This window comes from Delphinapterus leucas, chromosome 3 (genome assembly GCF_059928025.1).
Source record: "Delphinapterus leucas isolate spDelLeu-1000000601 "Yukka" chromosome 3, BTC_Dleu_Yukka2, whole genome shotgun sequence".
Lineage (NCBI taxonomy): Eukaryota > Metazoa > Chordata > Mammalia > Artiodactyla > Monodontidae > Delphinapterus > Delphinapterus leucas.
In genome coordinates this window covers 55,991,960-56,009,409 of record NC_143131.1, presented here as the reverse complement: position 1 = coordinate 56,009,409, position 17,450 = coordinate 55,991,960, and the positions used below count along the sequence as shown (strand labels likewise).

The 17,450-nt window shown below is 43.5% G+C and overlaps 1 protein-coding gene across 1 annotated transcript in view; it reads right to left on the bottom strand.

The window, feature by feature from the left end:
* Nucleotides 1-17,450, bottom strand: part of PIK3R1 (phosphoinositide-3-kinase regulatory subunit 1) — an 87,165-nt gene that overhangs the window by 14,557 nt on the left and 55,158 nt on the right. Inside the window, exons 3-7 of the mRNA XM_022596149.3 lie at nt 14,009-14,101; nt 13,497-13,571; nt 7,259-7,390; nt 6,275-6,476; nt 5,981-6,060 (exon numbers count right to left, since the gene is read on the bottom strand). Of these exons, the coding sequence (XP_022451857.1) occupies nt 5,981-6,060; nt 6,275-6,476; nt 7,259-7,390; nt 13,497-13,571; nt 14,009-14,101 (582 nt within the window). The remainder of the gene's footprint in view (nt 1-5,980; nt 6,061-6,274; nt 6,477-7,258; nt 7,391-13,496; nt 13,572-14,008; nt 14,102-17,450) is intronic.

Below are 17,450 nucleotides of genomic sequence, written 5' to 3'. Positions count from 1 at the left end.
AAAACTTTGCTTCAAATTTCTCACAATATGTACAATCATTTACCCTAGAAGTTCTATTATATTACTCAAAGTGTGAGCTGAGTCTTTTCCCAATTTTAGTCAATTTAGTGATCTGCAAAAAAACATGCTCTTCATTAGCTTAAAAAGGGAGCCCTCTGCCGGTAGAACAGAATCAGTAACTTCTGCTCCAGAGAAAACAGTCAACTTTCTGTGTATTTCATTCATCTCCCACTATGTCCAGAAGTTCACACAAAATATAATTGCCCAACTGTCACTTAAATCTATATGATTCACTAAGAAATCACTAATAAATCAAATGCACAGATGTCATAACCTTGGAAATATTTTTCACACGCCTGCTAATAAGTTCTTGTAAGAAAACTTGTATTTTAACTTCTGAAACTCAAAGCCTAGTCTACCACACTGGAAAACTTACATAATTGAAAAACTATCTTTACCTTCTAGATTCCTCAAAACACTAAGTCTTACTACTTTCCTCTATCTCAAAGTTTTGCAAAACTCATTTCAGAAGCAAAATGAGGCCATGTGTCACTTCTCAGCAGGTGTGATCTAGTCAGGAAAATGTCCCTTAATCATTAAAATAGTGCGAAAGTTACAGACTGAACACTGTATCTCATACGTGCCAATCACCATCAAGTGGCAAATGCTCCATGAGCAGCTTTCATCCTGCACAGCTTCTTAAATGGCTTTTTGTCAAGGGCCACGATTTATGAACAAAAGCCCATTTGAAAAAAAACCCATTTGAGAAAAAAATAAATGAGCCAAAATCTTCTTTTAGGGGTTAAATTAATGCCTCCTTTCATAATTTTAACTTAAGACAACTTAGGCCAGAAGGGCCCTTCAGGATGATGTCAATTCTTTAGTCCACATCCAGGGCTCTGAATGACCCTGCACTAAGAAAAATGTCCATTTGAATTTATAAATAAACTCAGGTTTACAGATGCATAAAAGTGATACGTTCTACAAAGTATCTGAAAAGGTGCGCCCATTGCTTAGTAGAAAAAAAGACCCCTTCTCCACAATTGCCCTCTCAGATGTCCCTTGAGAGAAAGAGAAGGCTGCACCGTGAAAACAAAAGTAAAACTGAACTATACCCTCCAATACATCTCCTGTTCAGAGCACGAATAAAACTTCCTATTTTTTGACAAAACCTAGCACACGCCTTGCCTGCTTACTCCTGCCCCTCTAAACACGTGCAGCTTTTTCAAACTTTCACTTCTCACCTTTGAAACAACCTTCTAATGTCAGACCACATTTTAAACCCAATAAAAAATAAATCAGAGAAAAGTAAAACTCTTTGAAAGTCATTTCCTTCTACCTTAGTGCTTGCTTTAGTCTTGGTTGCAAACCAAGCCCAGAGCATTTAAAACAAGATTCATGAATCGGGCTCTTCAGGATGAATGTTTTGCAAATGCACCAGCGGTTAAAAATTAACTCTGACAGGTGTAGAAGGGCAGGGGGGAGAAAGAGTCATTTGTTTTCCCTCTGGGCTTGAGGGTGCAATATTAAACTTCAATTATGCTACATTAATATTTCTGAATATATCCATGAAATCTGAAATATGTAAATACACTTATAATGGGTTTCATTCAAAGGCACTCAGTGTTAAATGGTCCGTTTTTACCTTAGTTGCCCTATAGAAATCTACTTTAGCGACCTAAGGATCAGTAGGGTGAACGTAACACGAAGTGATTCAAGAAAACCCGCTGTTCAGCTTTAACCCTTTTTAAGACTTTTGGTAACAGAGAACAGCAAACTGTCAACCAAGTTCGGAGAACTTACTCTGTGCTTAGCCTTTCAAACCTTAGTTTCCCTCCCTACAGGGGGAGAAGCCTTCCTTCACAGGTATGCTGGATGCATTAAATGAGCTGGTGTGTTAGAGTTCTTTGAGATTTCATTTGGATGATTATTATGCTGTGTCCAGTTCTACGCTAAGAAGAGCTGAAAAGGAGAAGCCTTTGTCCTTGAGAAATGTAGCTAAGCTGATGAAACTACCAGAACAACTGGTACAGTTACGTATAAGAGGACAAGGGGCTTAAGGACATAAATGTAGTGAATGGGTCAAAACCCTGCACATCAAGCAGGGGAGGAGCTCCCTGGGTGCAGATGAAGAGGATGGCACTGTTCGGGGCCACTGGGGACGGCTGTGCACTGCGTGCACTGCGTAAAGGCACCTGGGCAAGGTGCGGTGGCGGGGGGGGGGGGTGGGGGGGCGGGCGGCGGCGCTGGGGCTGGTGCTGAGATCCAGGCGCCTCCACTCCCTGAGTCGCACACGGAGCAAAGGGCGTCAGACAAAGGCATCCTCCTCCCTCCAAGCAATGCGCCCACGGGGCAGCAACTGCCCACTGAGTGTCCTTTTCAGATCTGTGTTTAAGTCCCCGCCAGGCATCCTGAGGCCAGGCTCCGCTGGTCGGGAACATGGGAATGTGGGACCAGTGGGGAGAGCGGCCTGGTAGGATTCAGACGGCACTAACCAGGAAGGCGGCTTGAGGACATGGAGCCCTGAACGAGGCCAGCTCCCGCAGGGCCTTAAACGCCAGAGCTGACACAACGACACCAAGGACATACTACAGGGTCGTAAGCTTCAGTACTCCTCACCTCATTTAGTGCTCATAGCCATCCCAGGAGAGAGGCGTTATTCCCATTTCACAGACTGGAACACCATCTGGAAAGGCTGAATGACCGGGTGATGAGCTCGGTGAGTAAGCAACAAGAGCTGGGATTCAAACCCAGACGTGACTTGCACTGTTCTTTCCACTGCATGACACACGACGGAGCGACTTTGAGCCTGATCCCCAAAGCTACCAACAGTTGCACTGGGGCTCTTAACTATATGTGACCCATAGGTACAAATATCTCCTATTCTTGGTCTATCGCTTGCTGGAAACTTCGGAAGACTTTTTGACTGGACACTACGGGCAGTCCCGTTGCCCACAAAGGTTCCAAAAGCCCAGGTAGCAGACAGAGCAGCAGCCTGGTGTCTGGGCCGGGTGCCCCCACCCCCGGCAGACCCATTCCGGCTCATACTGGTTGGGGTGGCACCAGGTGAAACCGTCAAGCTCTGTGGTCTTCAGTTTCTTCACGTGCAATCGGAGAGCTGGACAATGCATTCAGCTCTCAAGTGATGCTTTTTATGACGCTGTCACCTAAAATATTTACTGCTTTTTCAAATCCGGTAAAAATATCAAGCTGTTATTTTTGTCCTTTCCAATTTATTTTGAAGAAATCTTTGAAACTCCTTGAACTGAGATGCTGTTTCTCCTTCCCCTTTTCAAATTGTACCTATTCTTCGAAGCCCACTTCAAGTCCTTTTTTTTCCTATGAGCTTTTCCTGTCTACTAAAAAAGTCACCAACCACATCTCTCAAATTCTTTTTATACTTACAGTACACACCCTCCTGCCCAGAATTTAATGAGACGCTGTGTGCTAACGGGTCTTATTGCAACTGACACCCTGCCTCACACATCATTAGCCCTGCCTATCATCTCAAGTTCTAACTGATAACAACTAGAAAAGGTGTCTATTTGCCCCATAATAGTCTTGCTTGTCCTCCACCCCCCAAATATCATTCAAGCACTCATTTCTATTCATGACAAAGTTACTGCAAATGGATGACTTATGAGTGTTCCCTGGAGATGCGCCGGTGCTTCCCAGCCCACTGGGACGAGCACATGCAGGGGTAATGATGAAAGACTCCATGAAAACATCCCATTCCTACCAGGCCAAAGAAGTCATTTCTCTAACCCAGGGTGCCCTGCCATTCATCTGCACTGGAGCCATTCCTGAATACAAAGGTGTTAATGAGGACGTTGTCCTGGGGCGGGTAGTCTGTTTTCACCAGTGAGAGACGCTGAAGCAACATTTTAATTCCCAAAGTCCCATACGATTTGCAGAATAGTTGACAGAGATCACACAAAGGGGGAAACGCCTCCAACTGGGACTTAAAAATTACTTGGACGCAATTTTTTGGAAGAGGCTGCATGTGTTCTGGGATAGTCTAGCAACGTTCAAGGCTTTATGGATCGTTCTTCAACAGAGCTGATGGAACTAATCCATCTGCCTTTGAAACTGATACACCAATTTCTTAGTAGAAGGATGTAGGTAGGGTCTATGACATAGCAAGCAGTCTTAAGTGTGCATTATCAAAACAGATGCAGATGAAGTTTTTCTTGGGTGGAATTAGGCTGAAACTGAGAAAGACGTTTAACCAGTTTACACCAGAAGCAGAAGCATTAAACTCCACCACTGATTCTACTACACCCCGTGTAGCAGAAATTCTCGAAAACTCCATGCGATAAATTCGCTTGTGGGTATGTGTCAAGCCCTGTCTGGCTTTTAGCTTCCATGTCTCCCCCCTCTCCAGGGAGCTGGCCACTGAGAAGACTGGGCACCTCCCCCGCCTTCCCTGCAAGCAGGGCCCAGCTCTCCCTCTCTCTGAGGTGGACCTCCACACGGGTCAGGAGGAAGTGAAAGATCGTAGCTCGATCCTTTGGCCGGGGGTCCTGTTCTGTTCTTGCTGGTCCTCTTTCTTCCCACCCATGTGATCAGTCTAGGAGTGGGTAGTCAATAAACGGCTCCAGTGCCACGTTCACACCTGCCCCTGTCCCCTCCCCACAGGGTACTTCTAATCTATCACTGCATCGTTTCCTACTGAGCCCAAAGGCAGCCTTTGAACACCAACACAGAGCTCCCAAATCCGTTATCGAGTGACCCAAGCAGTCACACGATATGACACCTTTTGGTCACCCTCTGGAACTCCAGTCCTGGGCCGTACCTGTTGACAGATTTCTCTGATGCGGTTTACAATCCAGGGTATCCCTGTTACATATCCTGCTTGCTGGGATTTGGAACACTTGGAATGGACCAGGCTTGCCTTACGTAGTATTTATGCTGCCACTCTTACCTGTGGATCCCGTATTTTGGATCTGTCGACAGAAGCCCTTCCCAATATCTGTATCATGAGTGGTTACCCATCCCATCCTTTATCCCATCCCTACAGGCGGGTTTTAAGTCTAGGCCCTCACCTCTCTGTCTGCCCCTTCCAGATGCAAACAACTAAGCCTAGCTATGGAACACCTTAATAAAAAGCACAACATAGTCCGCCATTGCGTGACTGATATCTGGGTCCCCACGTTTGCTCATACAGAGATAAGTTTGGTAATTTGCATGAGTTACTCATAATAAATAATAAATTCATGATGTTTTAATTAAATTCAAGACATAAATTCAGACTACAAGCAACACCTTCTACTGGTCCTGAAACTCCACTTCACTTCTAGGGCCCTCATCACTTTCTAAATGACCAGCTCACTTTTAACCATATACAGCAAAGTAGGGTTGTTTAGACTTTCCACAGTAGAGGAAAAATATATCAGTTTAAATGAAATCCACCGCTAACTCGGTCTACATTTCCCGCTTTGTTAAACGGCTAATTGAATGCCAGCCTGCTTTCACAGAAGTGTCTGGCTTGCTCGAACTTGTTGCAGTAGACCCCTAGTTTCATACTACTTGCATTATTATAAATGTTTATTTTGACAAGACATTTCTCAGCCTACCTGCTTCCAAAAAACACATTCCAAAATACTTTAAATTATATAGTAATTATAAATCCCCTACTTTGTAAGTACGAGAAAGAAAAACAAAAATGTCAGCAACGAAAATCAACGCCATAATTTATGCAACAACCAGAAGCATCAAGTTAAGGGGGTTGGGGAGCTCTCCCAGCAACCCTCACCTGAAACCAAGACCATGTAAAAGCCACAAATATCAAAAGCTGGATAATACTGACCCACACGCGCTGCTGCCCAGCTACTTTTCCCTTAAGTCATGAGGTAACACGTTATTATGGATCTCAATTCCACGAGAAACTTATGGCACTTCAGAGGAGACTAAAAACCACCATTTTTCAGGCTCTAAAAAACGAACAGTGAGGGAATTTTAAATGTTCCGAAGGCATTACCTGGTGCAGGCTGGCGTTCATTCCATTCGGTGGAGATTAAAATTTCTGTAACTTTTATGAGGTGTTCAGTATTCTCAGAACTACAAAAAAAAAAAAAAAAAAGAGAGAGATCCATTAGACACCTTTTTCCCTAAACAACAAACTTATTTTCATTTCTGCATATTCAAATGAATGTGTGTGATGGAACTATGTACAAGCATTTGTAAACTGGTATCTTCAGAAGGAGCTTAATGACCCATAAACTTAGGACCACCCTCATCACCCCAAAATCCAGGTTGCTCTTCTATCACTTACCTGGCTGCTGGGAATCTGAAAAGCAGGGGGCTGAAGAGTTCAGAGAGTAGTCTTGCATTCAAAAGATTTTTGCTGGACGTTTGAGAGAGCTTGAAGAAATGTTTTAGCAAATACTGCAGCGTGAGCCAGTACTGATGAGGTATGCTGGGCGACCTAATGAGCTTCTTCAACAGCTGGATGTATTCTTCAGAGCTTTGCACTTCTACAGGTTAAAAAAAGAAAGAAAGAAAGAAAGCAAAAGGAATAAGAGACTGTTTCTAGCTGTTAGTGAATAAACACCTAGAAAATTTCTGTTCTAGCTACCGAGGGATCATTTAAAACCAAGGCATCAGAAACAGCAGACAATACATTTGCTCTTCTCATTAGAAAAGGCATTATGAGAAAGTCAAAATCTCAAGTCAAATGGAAACGCAAGAAACTCTTGGTGTACAAAACCACAAGAAGTTCTCGGTGTACTGCCGTCCATGGAGCGGCTTCGAGTGTGATTGGCTAATTCAGAGGAGCATCAGATAAGTATCACAGGTTTTAACTTTGAAGGTTACGAACCACAGTTTCCTGTCCCCAAAGCACTTTAACTGAGCATTAGCTCCTAAAACGGAGAGTCCTCTTCCCTCAACTCATTTTCTAATGGCCACTGGAGGAAGGTGATGGGAACATCCCCAGTCACTGGGTCCTAGTCCGGTTCCCTGAATCCAGTGATGGCACTTGGCACGCTGAGGCATTCGCTGACGTAGTGAACCTTAAAATACTGATAAAAGGTTAACAATTAGCCATTTCAACATGTGGACGGCCTTCCTAAGCAAACTAGAATCTGGCTCTTCTATCGGATGCCCTGGTAAGGGAGGGAATTTGTGCTGATGGGGGTGGGGGCAGACCCCTCCTAACATTTTCTAAGAAATCTCTCTTTATCTGCAGCCCTTGAGTTGACAAGTACATCCACATCTCAATACACGTTCAGGGAGGTTCTCAGAAGACACAACACACCTGGGGCTAAAGAAACCATTTCATTGTAAATGGCTACTGGAATGACAGGATTTGGTAAGTCCAGGAGATAGCGTTTGAAAGCGTCTGCTAAAACGTGCACATCGATCATTTCCAAGTCCACGGAGGCAGCATCTATGGTAGAAATATGCAAAAAAATTTTTTTCAGACATTTTATGCGTTGGCTGGGCCGATTTTCTGAATGTGCGACTTCAGTGTGACACATGAAAGGAAGCAGTATGAGGACGAATGTAAGATGCTTGCGTATTTATGAGCAGTGTTTCTTGCAGTGGTTGCTCCTGGCATTTCGAATAGAACATTTTTCCCTTGTGTAGGTCTGTCCCCCGCCCTGTAAGCATTTAGCACAAAGGCCCCTGCCCACGATGCCAGGAACACATTCCCAGACTTCGGGGGCAACAAAAAACAGGGCTCCTGCCGTGGGCTGAACTGTTTCCCCTACAATTCATATGCTGAAGGCCCAACTCCCAGCACCTCGGAATATGAATATATTTGGAGACAGGGCCTTTAAAGCGGTGTTTAAATTAAAATGGGGCCATTAGAGTGGGCCCTAATCAATTTGACTGGTTTTATAAGAGGAGGAAATTTGGACAAAGAGACACCGAGGGTGCACGTACAGAGGACAGGCCATATGAGGACACAGCAAGGAAGCGGCCATCTGTAAGCCAAGGAGAGAGAGGCCTCAGAAGAAACCAAACCTGCCTTGATCTGGGACTTCTAGCCTCCAGAAGTGTGAGAAAATAGATTTCTGTTTTTTTGGTTTTTTGTTTTTTTGCGGTACGCAGGCCTCTCACTGTTGTGGCCTCTCCCGTTGCGGAGCACAGGCTCCGGACACACAGTCTCAGCGGCCATGGTTCACGGGCCCAGCCGCTCCGCGGCATGTGGGATCTTCCCGGACCGGGGCACGAACCCGTGTCCCCTGCATCGGCAGGCGGACTCTCAACCACTGCGCCACCAGGGAAGCCCAGATTTCTGTTTTTTAAGCCACCCAGTCTGTGGAATGTTGTTATGGCAGCCACAGCAAACAAATGCAGCCCCCCACAATGTTTGCAAGTACGTTCTGGACGGTGGTTCTGCCCTGATTGAGAAGGGTTCTGTTCTAGGGATGGTGAATCACACAGTAAATACTTCCTAAAATTGCAACAAGAAAACATGACGTGCAAATCCATAGATTTCCTAAAATCGGAATTGCTCAATACTGCATATCAGAACTAATACAAATTTAACCCAATAAAGTACAGACTGATTGATTAAACAGTAAGCTATTACAGAATTTTAGCAGTCAATCTCGAGGACGGCCATAAAAATGATGTGAACATCTTTAGCATGTTTCTCCCTAGTTCTGACAGTGTATTCTGTTTAAGGTATTACTAATATAACTGGTGGGCACTGAACTATCTCAGAAGAAAGGTAAGACATGAAGTCTGTCCAGTAAATCTTTCATCTGGAAAACAGGTCAGGCAATTCAACACTGGGGTAGTATGAATCACAGCCGCTCTCTGAGTACTTGGGGTAGAATGAGGCACACTGCCCGGTGGAAGGAAGGGGTGCTGCGGGCAGGAAGGACCACGGTCACTGCTGAAGGATGCACACTACTGACAGGAAAGATGACTTGAGGGAAATTATCTGGGGACTCGTGCATGTACTCAGCGGAGAACAGGGGCCCTGACGAGCAGAATGCTGCATTTCTAAACAGCTTTATTAATCGTGGCATTCAAAATAAGTCGGAAAGGAGCGCTGCTGGAAGTGCTGATACCACTCGGGGTAATCTGGATTTCAGGACCGTTAGAAACGTGTGAGACATTACCAAGAAGTAACCTAGGGCTTCCCTGGTGGCGGAGTGGTTGAGAGTCCGCCTGCCGATGCAGGGGACACAGATTCGAGCCCTGGTCCGGGAAGATCCCACATGCCGCAGAGCAACTAGGCCCGGGAGCCACAACTACTGAGCCTGCACGTCTGGAGCCTGTGCTCCGCCACAAGAGAAGCTGCGATAGTGAGAGGCCCGCGCACCGTGATGAAGAGTGGCCCCCGCTTGCCGCAACTGGAGAAAGCCTGCGCGCAGCAACGAAGACCCAACACAGCATGCATGCATGCATAAATAAATAAATAAATATTAAAAATGAATATCCGGTAAAAAAAAAAAAAAAAAAGAAGTAACCTAACTAGGAGATGGACAGGACTGGGTTGTGGCCTAGGAGAGGATGAGAGAGAATCGAAGTTTACTCGCAGGTATTCAGCATGAGAAGGAGAAGTGGCATCCTGGATGCCCATGAACCAGGTATGATATTACAAAGCACTCAGGCTGAGTTAACAAAGCTTCTTGGACACATCATCAGCCAAACCTGTCCCACTAACGAGGCAGAACTTGTGAAAGACAATCGCACAACACCATAAAGCTCAGGAAAGCCCCGAGCTGGTAGCAAATGTGGATAGGTCAGTTTGAGGAAAAGAATGAAAAGGTGGAGAAGCAAGGGCTTAAATCACTTAAGTGTCCCACAAAGAACAAACCGGAGGCATATGACATCTCTAATAAGTGTGGGGAAGGGCAAGACTGGGTCTCTGCATAAAGGGTCCATGTGGAAAGTAATGCAACCACTAGTGTGGCTGTCACACAAAACTGTGTGTGCATCTAAGTTGGAGCATTCCATAGCCACCCACTCTACAGCAAGCTGCTGCCCCTCCCCCCAAATTTGCCCCCTGTATACTTCATTTAATATCACTTTGCCCAGCCAATTCTTATTACTTAGTTTGCTCATCCTAAAACACCATTTGGCAATGAGGTATAAGCATTAAGATGAGAAAGGTTCCACACGTCCCCCTGCAGGAGTCATCTCTCTATGACACCTGACATTCCCACTATGGTAATTGCGAGTCTCTCTCCTAGACTGACAGTCCCTCCAAGGCACGGACTGTGGCTCTCACCTGCTCTTCTCACATCCCTCAGTGCTCAGCAGAGAATGTGCTTGTTGAATGTTTGTGAGCTGTGCTACACAAAGTCCTGAGAGTGATGTTCATTCACTGAAGCCCTTCTCTAACACATGAGGTGTATTCCAAAGAGCCTTTAAAACCTTTGAATGAAATAACCTTATTTCAAGTCTTTGGATCAGCTCACCTTATGTCAAATTCCACTAGAGCCGATGTACTATGTTCTATTTATTTATAGACAACTTCTAAAGCTCCTTGGGGTTTCTGACTTCTATTCTAGCAGTCTCCTTTTCTGCATTAAAGCTATGCTAATGTGCTCTTCCAAGAGCTAGACACATCTGTCACGTGATGACAGTGGAAGTTAGTTCAGAGAGAGCCACCCAATCTTTAGGTCTGGGTTGGGGCGTTTACACCCTCTTCTACCCTGCTTTTCTGAGTCTACTCCTGACGGGCAACCAGTCGACTCTCCAACACTTCACCCCTTCTCCCACTGGAATGGAGTCCCCTCCCCGACTGATCTCTATCTAAGTAAAGGGTTCTCAACTAGGGTCCTCAATTTCGCTGCCCCACCTCCACCCTTAGGAGACATCTCTCAACACCTGGAGACATCTCCGATTGTCACAACCGGGGGAACATCCCACCGGCATCTAGTGGGTGGAGACCAGGAGTGCTGCTGAAATCCTACAACACACAGAACAGCCCCCTGACAACAAAGAATTATCCATCCTAAAATGTCCACAGTGCTGAGGCTGCGGAAGGCTGATTTTTAAAATTGAGGTATCTTGGGACTTCCCTGGAGGTCCAGTGGTTAAGACTCTGTGCTTCTGGTGCAGAGGGGTGTGGGATCGATCCCTGGTCGGGAAGCTAAGATCCCACATGCCGTGTGGCACAGGCAAAAAAAAAAAATCTCTACCGTTTCTTTAAAAAAAATAAAAATAAATTAAAATTGAGGTATCTTGACATAACAGCATTATATCAGTTTCAGGTGTACCACATAATGATTTGATATTTGTATATACCATTGTTAAACCATCACCACAGTAAGTCTAGTGAATATCCATCACCACACAGAGTCACACACATAGGTTTTTCTTGTAATGAGAACTTTTAAAGGAAAAGCCTAATTCGGGTTAAGAGAACCCAAAAGAGAGAGAGAAAGAGAGAAAGAAAATAATTCACACCATTAAAATGAAAAAAAAAAACAAGAAAGAAATATTTTATTTTAGGGCAATATAGTGTGGGAAAAACAAGAATAAGGGCTTTTAGAGTCAGAACCGTTTGGATGCAAGTCATGGCTTTACCATCAGCAGTTACTAATATTATATCACAAGACTGATGTGTGGATGAAATAAAATAACTCAGTAGGTGCTAATAAATGTAGGCTGTTGTCCTCCACCCACGTCTGTCCTTTTCAGACACTGGTAATTCATGGGGTTGGTTAAAAGCCATACTTTTTGCTTTTAGTGTAAGTGACTTATCTTTGAGCTTCCTCCAGGATATTACGATTTTTTCATAGACTGAAAAATCCTCAAGCTGGAGACAGTCCTGGAGGATCCTCACTCCTAAACTGAGATAATGTTTACTCTTTTTGTTTTGCCACAAAATTCACTTTTATAGCACAGAATCCAAGGGAAACCAGTTTTCTATGTGTGTTTTGATCTCAAATGCGCAAAGAAAGCTGTCTGTCAAAATATCTTGTTGAAGTGAATTTGGGTTATTTATTCCATCTTACAGGTGGTGTGAAGATTTTTTTAAAGCCCAACTGCATCATTTTGTTTTTGGTCACATTTAAAAACGTAACCGCTCTTTCGCAAATAACTCCCATTTCATCAGTCTCTGAAGTCTAAACACTTCCTGTGACTTTTAACATGTTCGATTTGACCAATTTTCTGACCAAAACATGTATCTCTGTTTCAATTGGCTAGGACAGAACTTGGTGTTTCCTTAACACCCTGGTAAAGCTGTTAGAGATAAAGAAAAACAAGTCTTTTCACCTTGATTTTTCTGCCAGTCAACTTCTAATGACCTACTCTGGATGTATGTAGGAGGATGTACCCTGTGTGTGTGTAAGGCTGATTTCCATGTACAAAGGAAAAATGAAAGTTAAAAAAAAAATTTTTTTTTAAGCTTCAAACATTTGGGCGGTGCATTTCAAGTAAAACTATCGACAGATAAAGATCTAATCTCCTTCTTTTTTTCCCAGAAACATCTTTTCTAGAAATTTTCATAAGCTGCCTCGTTTTGAAGCTGCCTCACACTTCAAATTTTTTCGTTTATTAAATGTCATGTGGGCATTCTTTGCATAACTGCACGCCTGAAGGTGCTTCTTCCAAAACTGGGTTTCACTCCTTTTGGTTCAAACACCCAAATTCAGTTAAAATAGTGTGAGGCAAAAAATTATTAATGAAAAGAAAAGTACTGGGAGGGAATGAAGGATCTGAGAGATTCTAGAAGTTGATGTAGAAGATGACTTGCTAGAATGCTGGCCAGGAAATTTACATTTGTACGGTTTTATTCTGTATGGCAAAGGAGGGAAGGGACAAATAATAAAGCCACCACTTGGTTAAATTAATTGACGTCGTTTAACCAATGGTGTGCCTGAGCCGACTTGTACTGGCTCACAATTCTTCCCAAGAGTTCAGTGATAACACGTTGGTAGCTTGAAATTAACCACGGTGAGAAGATTTACACCACAGAAGTAGGTAAATGCTACAAACCAGGGCTTTTTTTCCCACCCCAGAGAGTTGGTTTACCAGCACATTACAGTAGATAACAATATCATGATGTTACTTGACGTAAATATGGCATGAAAAGGCAAGCAACCAAGGAAGGAAGACAGAAGGAAAGGGAAAAGAAAAGGAAAAAGAGAGAGAAAGGGAAAAAGGGAAAGGTCAGAAGAGACCTTTGTTAAATGACATAGACTTATAAATAATTTTTTAACTGGTCCAGATGAATTAGATGTAGCCAATGGCAGGGTCAGAGAAAGATGGTAGATAAGCAGAGGCAGAGAAATCCCAAGATGCTTCTCTCCTGTGCAGTTTCTACAGCACCCAGAGGCTCATGGCTGTGATGACAGCCAAGTACCTGCAGGCAGGCAGGCACACACACCCCAACTCAGGAGACAAACATCAGAGGTCTGCCCTCTTACCATAACAGGGCAGAGGGAAGTGTGCATATTTCTGAGCTCCCTTCAAACTGAGAATGTTGCACAGTTAAGCTCACATGTTTTGTGCTTTACCTGAAACAGAAAGGTAAGAATCGCCCTTCCCATGTGTATTTCTAGCTCTGTGACACTCACCACAATCAAGAAGCTGTCGTAATTCTGCTGGGTTGCTGGAGCTCTGTGTTCTGTATAGAGTTGAACATTCCAGACCTAGGACACAAAACAGACTGAGTATGCAAAACACAGCTCTCTGGAGAATGTGTGAGCCTGCGGCCAGAGAGACATTCCAGTTTCTATCCAGCGTCTATTCTAGATGTGTACTAAATATTCCTGGAAGTCAACTCCTACTGTTCATCTTATGGCATGTCGATAATTTTGGCAACATCACCTGGCCACTGAGGAGCAAGTTAATTCTCTTTATTAAAATAGGGAGAAGTTAACAGTTTCCATGCAATAACTACGTGTTAGTGTAGAGTCAGAAGTCAGACCAAGATTATCTCCCCACGTCAGTGCGACAAACAGCTTGTGGGTCCAGCACAGGTGGCAAGGAGTGTATTTAATGAACGTCCATGAGACAAATACAAATGCTAACACCCACGAAATCAGGCCATAACCCGTTAACCGACTCCCTCTACCAGCTGGATTACCTTTCTTTTCAATGGCTTCCACTAGCTTGATAAGAAGCGGTGGAGCAACGTCAGGAGGAGCGAACTGCTCTGCAAGGTCTGGAAGAGTCGAAGCTGCAAATAAACACAATTGCGCCATTACGTTTCATCGGGGGTAATCCAACGCAGTAAACATCAGTGAAGATGACCAGAACACAAAGTCATGTAGTCCTACTGGGATGGCAGCAACCTCAGGCCGGAACGAGAGGGAGCCCGTACTGGGCCCTGTGTTGAGAAGGCTCCTTGCGGGCCTCCCCCCAGCTGTGCCTCTTCCCACAGTGTGATGAGTTTGGGGGGCCAAGGGGACACGCCCACTGCTTCTCTCCTAGGACACACTCAGAACACTTCTCAGAAGCTTGGAATCCCTTGCCCCAGTGGCCTCGCGGGCCTCTTCCCCAGGTCCACCCTCCCCAGGGCAGATCTCCCTGCAGGGGTGCCCCTTTGGACCTGGGGAGTGGGCGAGGGCTGTGGCGAGTGGAGATCAGGATGGAACGGAGTCTGGACGTGCAAAGGTCCTGGCAGCGCAGGGCCAAGCCAGGGGTGGGCTGGGAACCAGCTCTCCCCATATCACCACACTCTCAGGCAGAACTGAGAACCCAAGAGCTCTAAATACAAATCTGGCTTGCTGGTCATTGTGAAGAAGTAACTTCCCAGGTAGGAGAATGGAACGTATCTTACTGAACTGTCTGTTAACAATCAATATATGATTTCTAACTTTAAAATATTTAGATACAGGCTTGGCCTTCCTTTTGTATTTTTGCCCCAAGCCCCACAAATGGCAGGGTGGGCTTAATATCAGATCTGAAGCCAGTACAAATGATCCCTGGCCACTTGAGACTCAAATTAAATCCCCATGGACCTGCTCTTGAAAAGCCTTTATTTGCTTACATATGTTTTGGTCAGTTAATATCTTAAGAAATGTGATGCTTTCATGAACTTGTTTCCATGCTTTTATTTACATGTTTTACCAAATGATACAAAGGAAAAAAAAAGTCTAATTGGATGACACAAATAATGCCCTTGATAACATTGATAACTGTATTTTCACTCCAAAAATATAAGAAAGTAAAGTACAAGTATTTTTCTCATAATATACCAGAAGAGGGAGCTAAATATACTCATCTCAAATTTCTCAAAGTGCAAAATATAGGTAAAATGACAGCCTTCATGAAAATACCTACATGTGCAGTCTGTTTATCAGCCATCAATAAATAATTTGTAGACACTTAAGGTTCAATGCTGTGTATATACTCTCACCTAGGAATAGTTAATATAATCTAATAAGAAAGACTAAATACTGACAATTTTGTTTCAATGAGATTTTAGTGGTGTGATTTTTATTATAAGCCATATATCATGTTAAATAAGCACATTTCTAATGAAGCTCATCTTTCTAACAGTGAGTCAGAACAGAAGAACAGATTCACAAGACAAGAGTCAAGTAAGATTATGTTAAATCTGGACCTTAGAGAATTAAGTATGATTTACGTCATTTCGGAAACCCAGGCCCTGTAGTAGAAGACCCTTTTAGGTGGCACTATTTCCCGAGATAGACAGTAACGTGATCTTGCCACCTAACGCTATTAGCCATTCCAAGTACCCAGGATAAAAGGAGAGAGCTAAGTTATGGAAGAAAATCCTATAGCAGCACTCTCCAGAAGCACCTTCTGTGATGATGGAAATGTTCTATTAGCTGTGCTACCCAGCAAGTGCTCCTGAGCCCTTGAAATGTAGCTATTGCAACGGAGGAAGTGAATTTTTAATTGTCGTCATTTAAAATGAGATAGCTGTATGTAGCTAGTGGCCACACTATTGAAGAGCACAGTCCTACAGCCTGAGCAAGGGCGAGTTTTGTCAACAACAAATGAAAGATTCCTGAGTTGACTTCGTGCTGCAAAGACCCCACTAAAAGCTGTCCCAGAGGACATGGCATCTGGACACGGGGCTTATCAACATCTGAACGCAGGGCACACAAAATTTATCACTGAGTTTCCTGGGCCACTTTGTTCTACTGCAACAGCACTTGAGCACGTTTCGCACTTCATGAAAGCAGGACAGATATGCCACTGACTTGCCAGACAGTCATGATGCAGCGAGCTGAATGGACACTTCATCTCACTGGTGCTTTCCCCACTGGCCTGTGCCTATGGATCATCTGGAGAACTTGCCAGGAAGACAGAATGCTGGGTATGACTACAAACCCCCAGAATCAGAATATCCAGGAATGGAGCTAGTCATCTGTTTTGGGTTAGTAGTAAGTTTTAGGACATGCTATATATGATAAGCAAATCCATGCGGGTGACCCCCACCCCCTGCCTGAAAAAATCCAGCAATGACGTCGCCCAAATCTATTAAAATATGAGTATATCCGAAAAGCACTTAAAAATACAAATATCTTGGGGTGGGGGGAGGGATAAATTAGGAGGTTGGGATTAACATATACACACTACTATATATAAAATAGATAACCAACAAGGACCTACTGTACAGCACAGGGAGCTAGACTCAATATTTTGTAATAACCTACAAGGGAAGAGAATCTGAAGAGTATATATATGAAACTGAATCGCTGTGCTGTATACCTGAAACTAACACAATATTGTAAATCAACTATACTTTAATAAAAAATATCTTGAAAGTTTCATAGTTTTTTTTAGTTAAAAGCACTGTAAAATAAAAAAAGGAATACTATAAAATGAAAGAGCATAGCATCTCATTCCTCTGATACATTATAAACTACTTCCCTTTGCCTTAGATTATCAGCTCACAAAAATAGCCTCCGTCATAGATGCCTTCTACACTGAGCAAAATGAAATATCATCCTATCAGCACATGTAACAGAAGGAAAACATAAAGGCAGAGATACATTGTAGAGAAATATTATTAATTGGGACTCACTGTAGCTTCTCTTCTTAGCCCTCTCAAACTTACAGATCTCAGCACAGCCAAGTGCAAAGAGCTAAAGATTAAACAGTAAATGCATGAACCCACATATCCACACGACACTCGTCCAACTAACATGCCTCGTTCTTCTTTTCCTTCCCTCATAAATTACACGGGCATTTTTTAAAATGAAAAAATGAAAAAAAACCCCTTAAAGTTGGCAACTAAAAATGGAATTACTTAATAAAGGTTTATCTCTTTCAGAATCTTATCAACACAGTCATTTCTGCAGGCAAATATGAAAGTTAAGTAATAATTAAAGATTTCACCTAATTGTGACTGAAATATGCACCCAAGAGTTGTTATATTACTGGGTTGGCAAATACTATATATAAAATTGTTTCTGCCGCTCTTATTTCTTCACTTCAGCTTGAAGGAGGGAAAAAAAAAGCCTTTCCTTAGTCCTTTCAATGTTTCTTTGGCAAAACATGGTAGTTTACTTTCCATGCAGCATATCCTGAGATGCAAAGTATCATTTGTT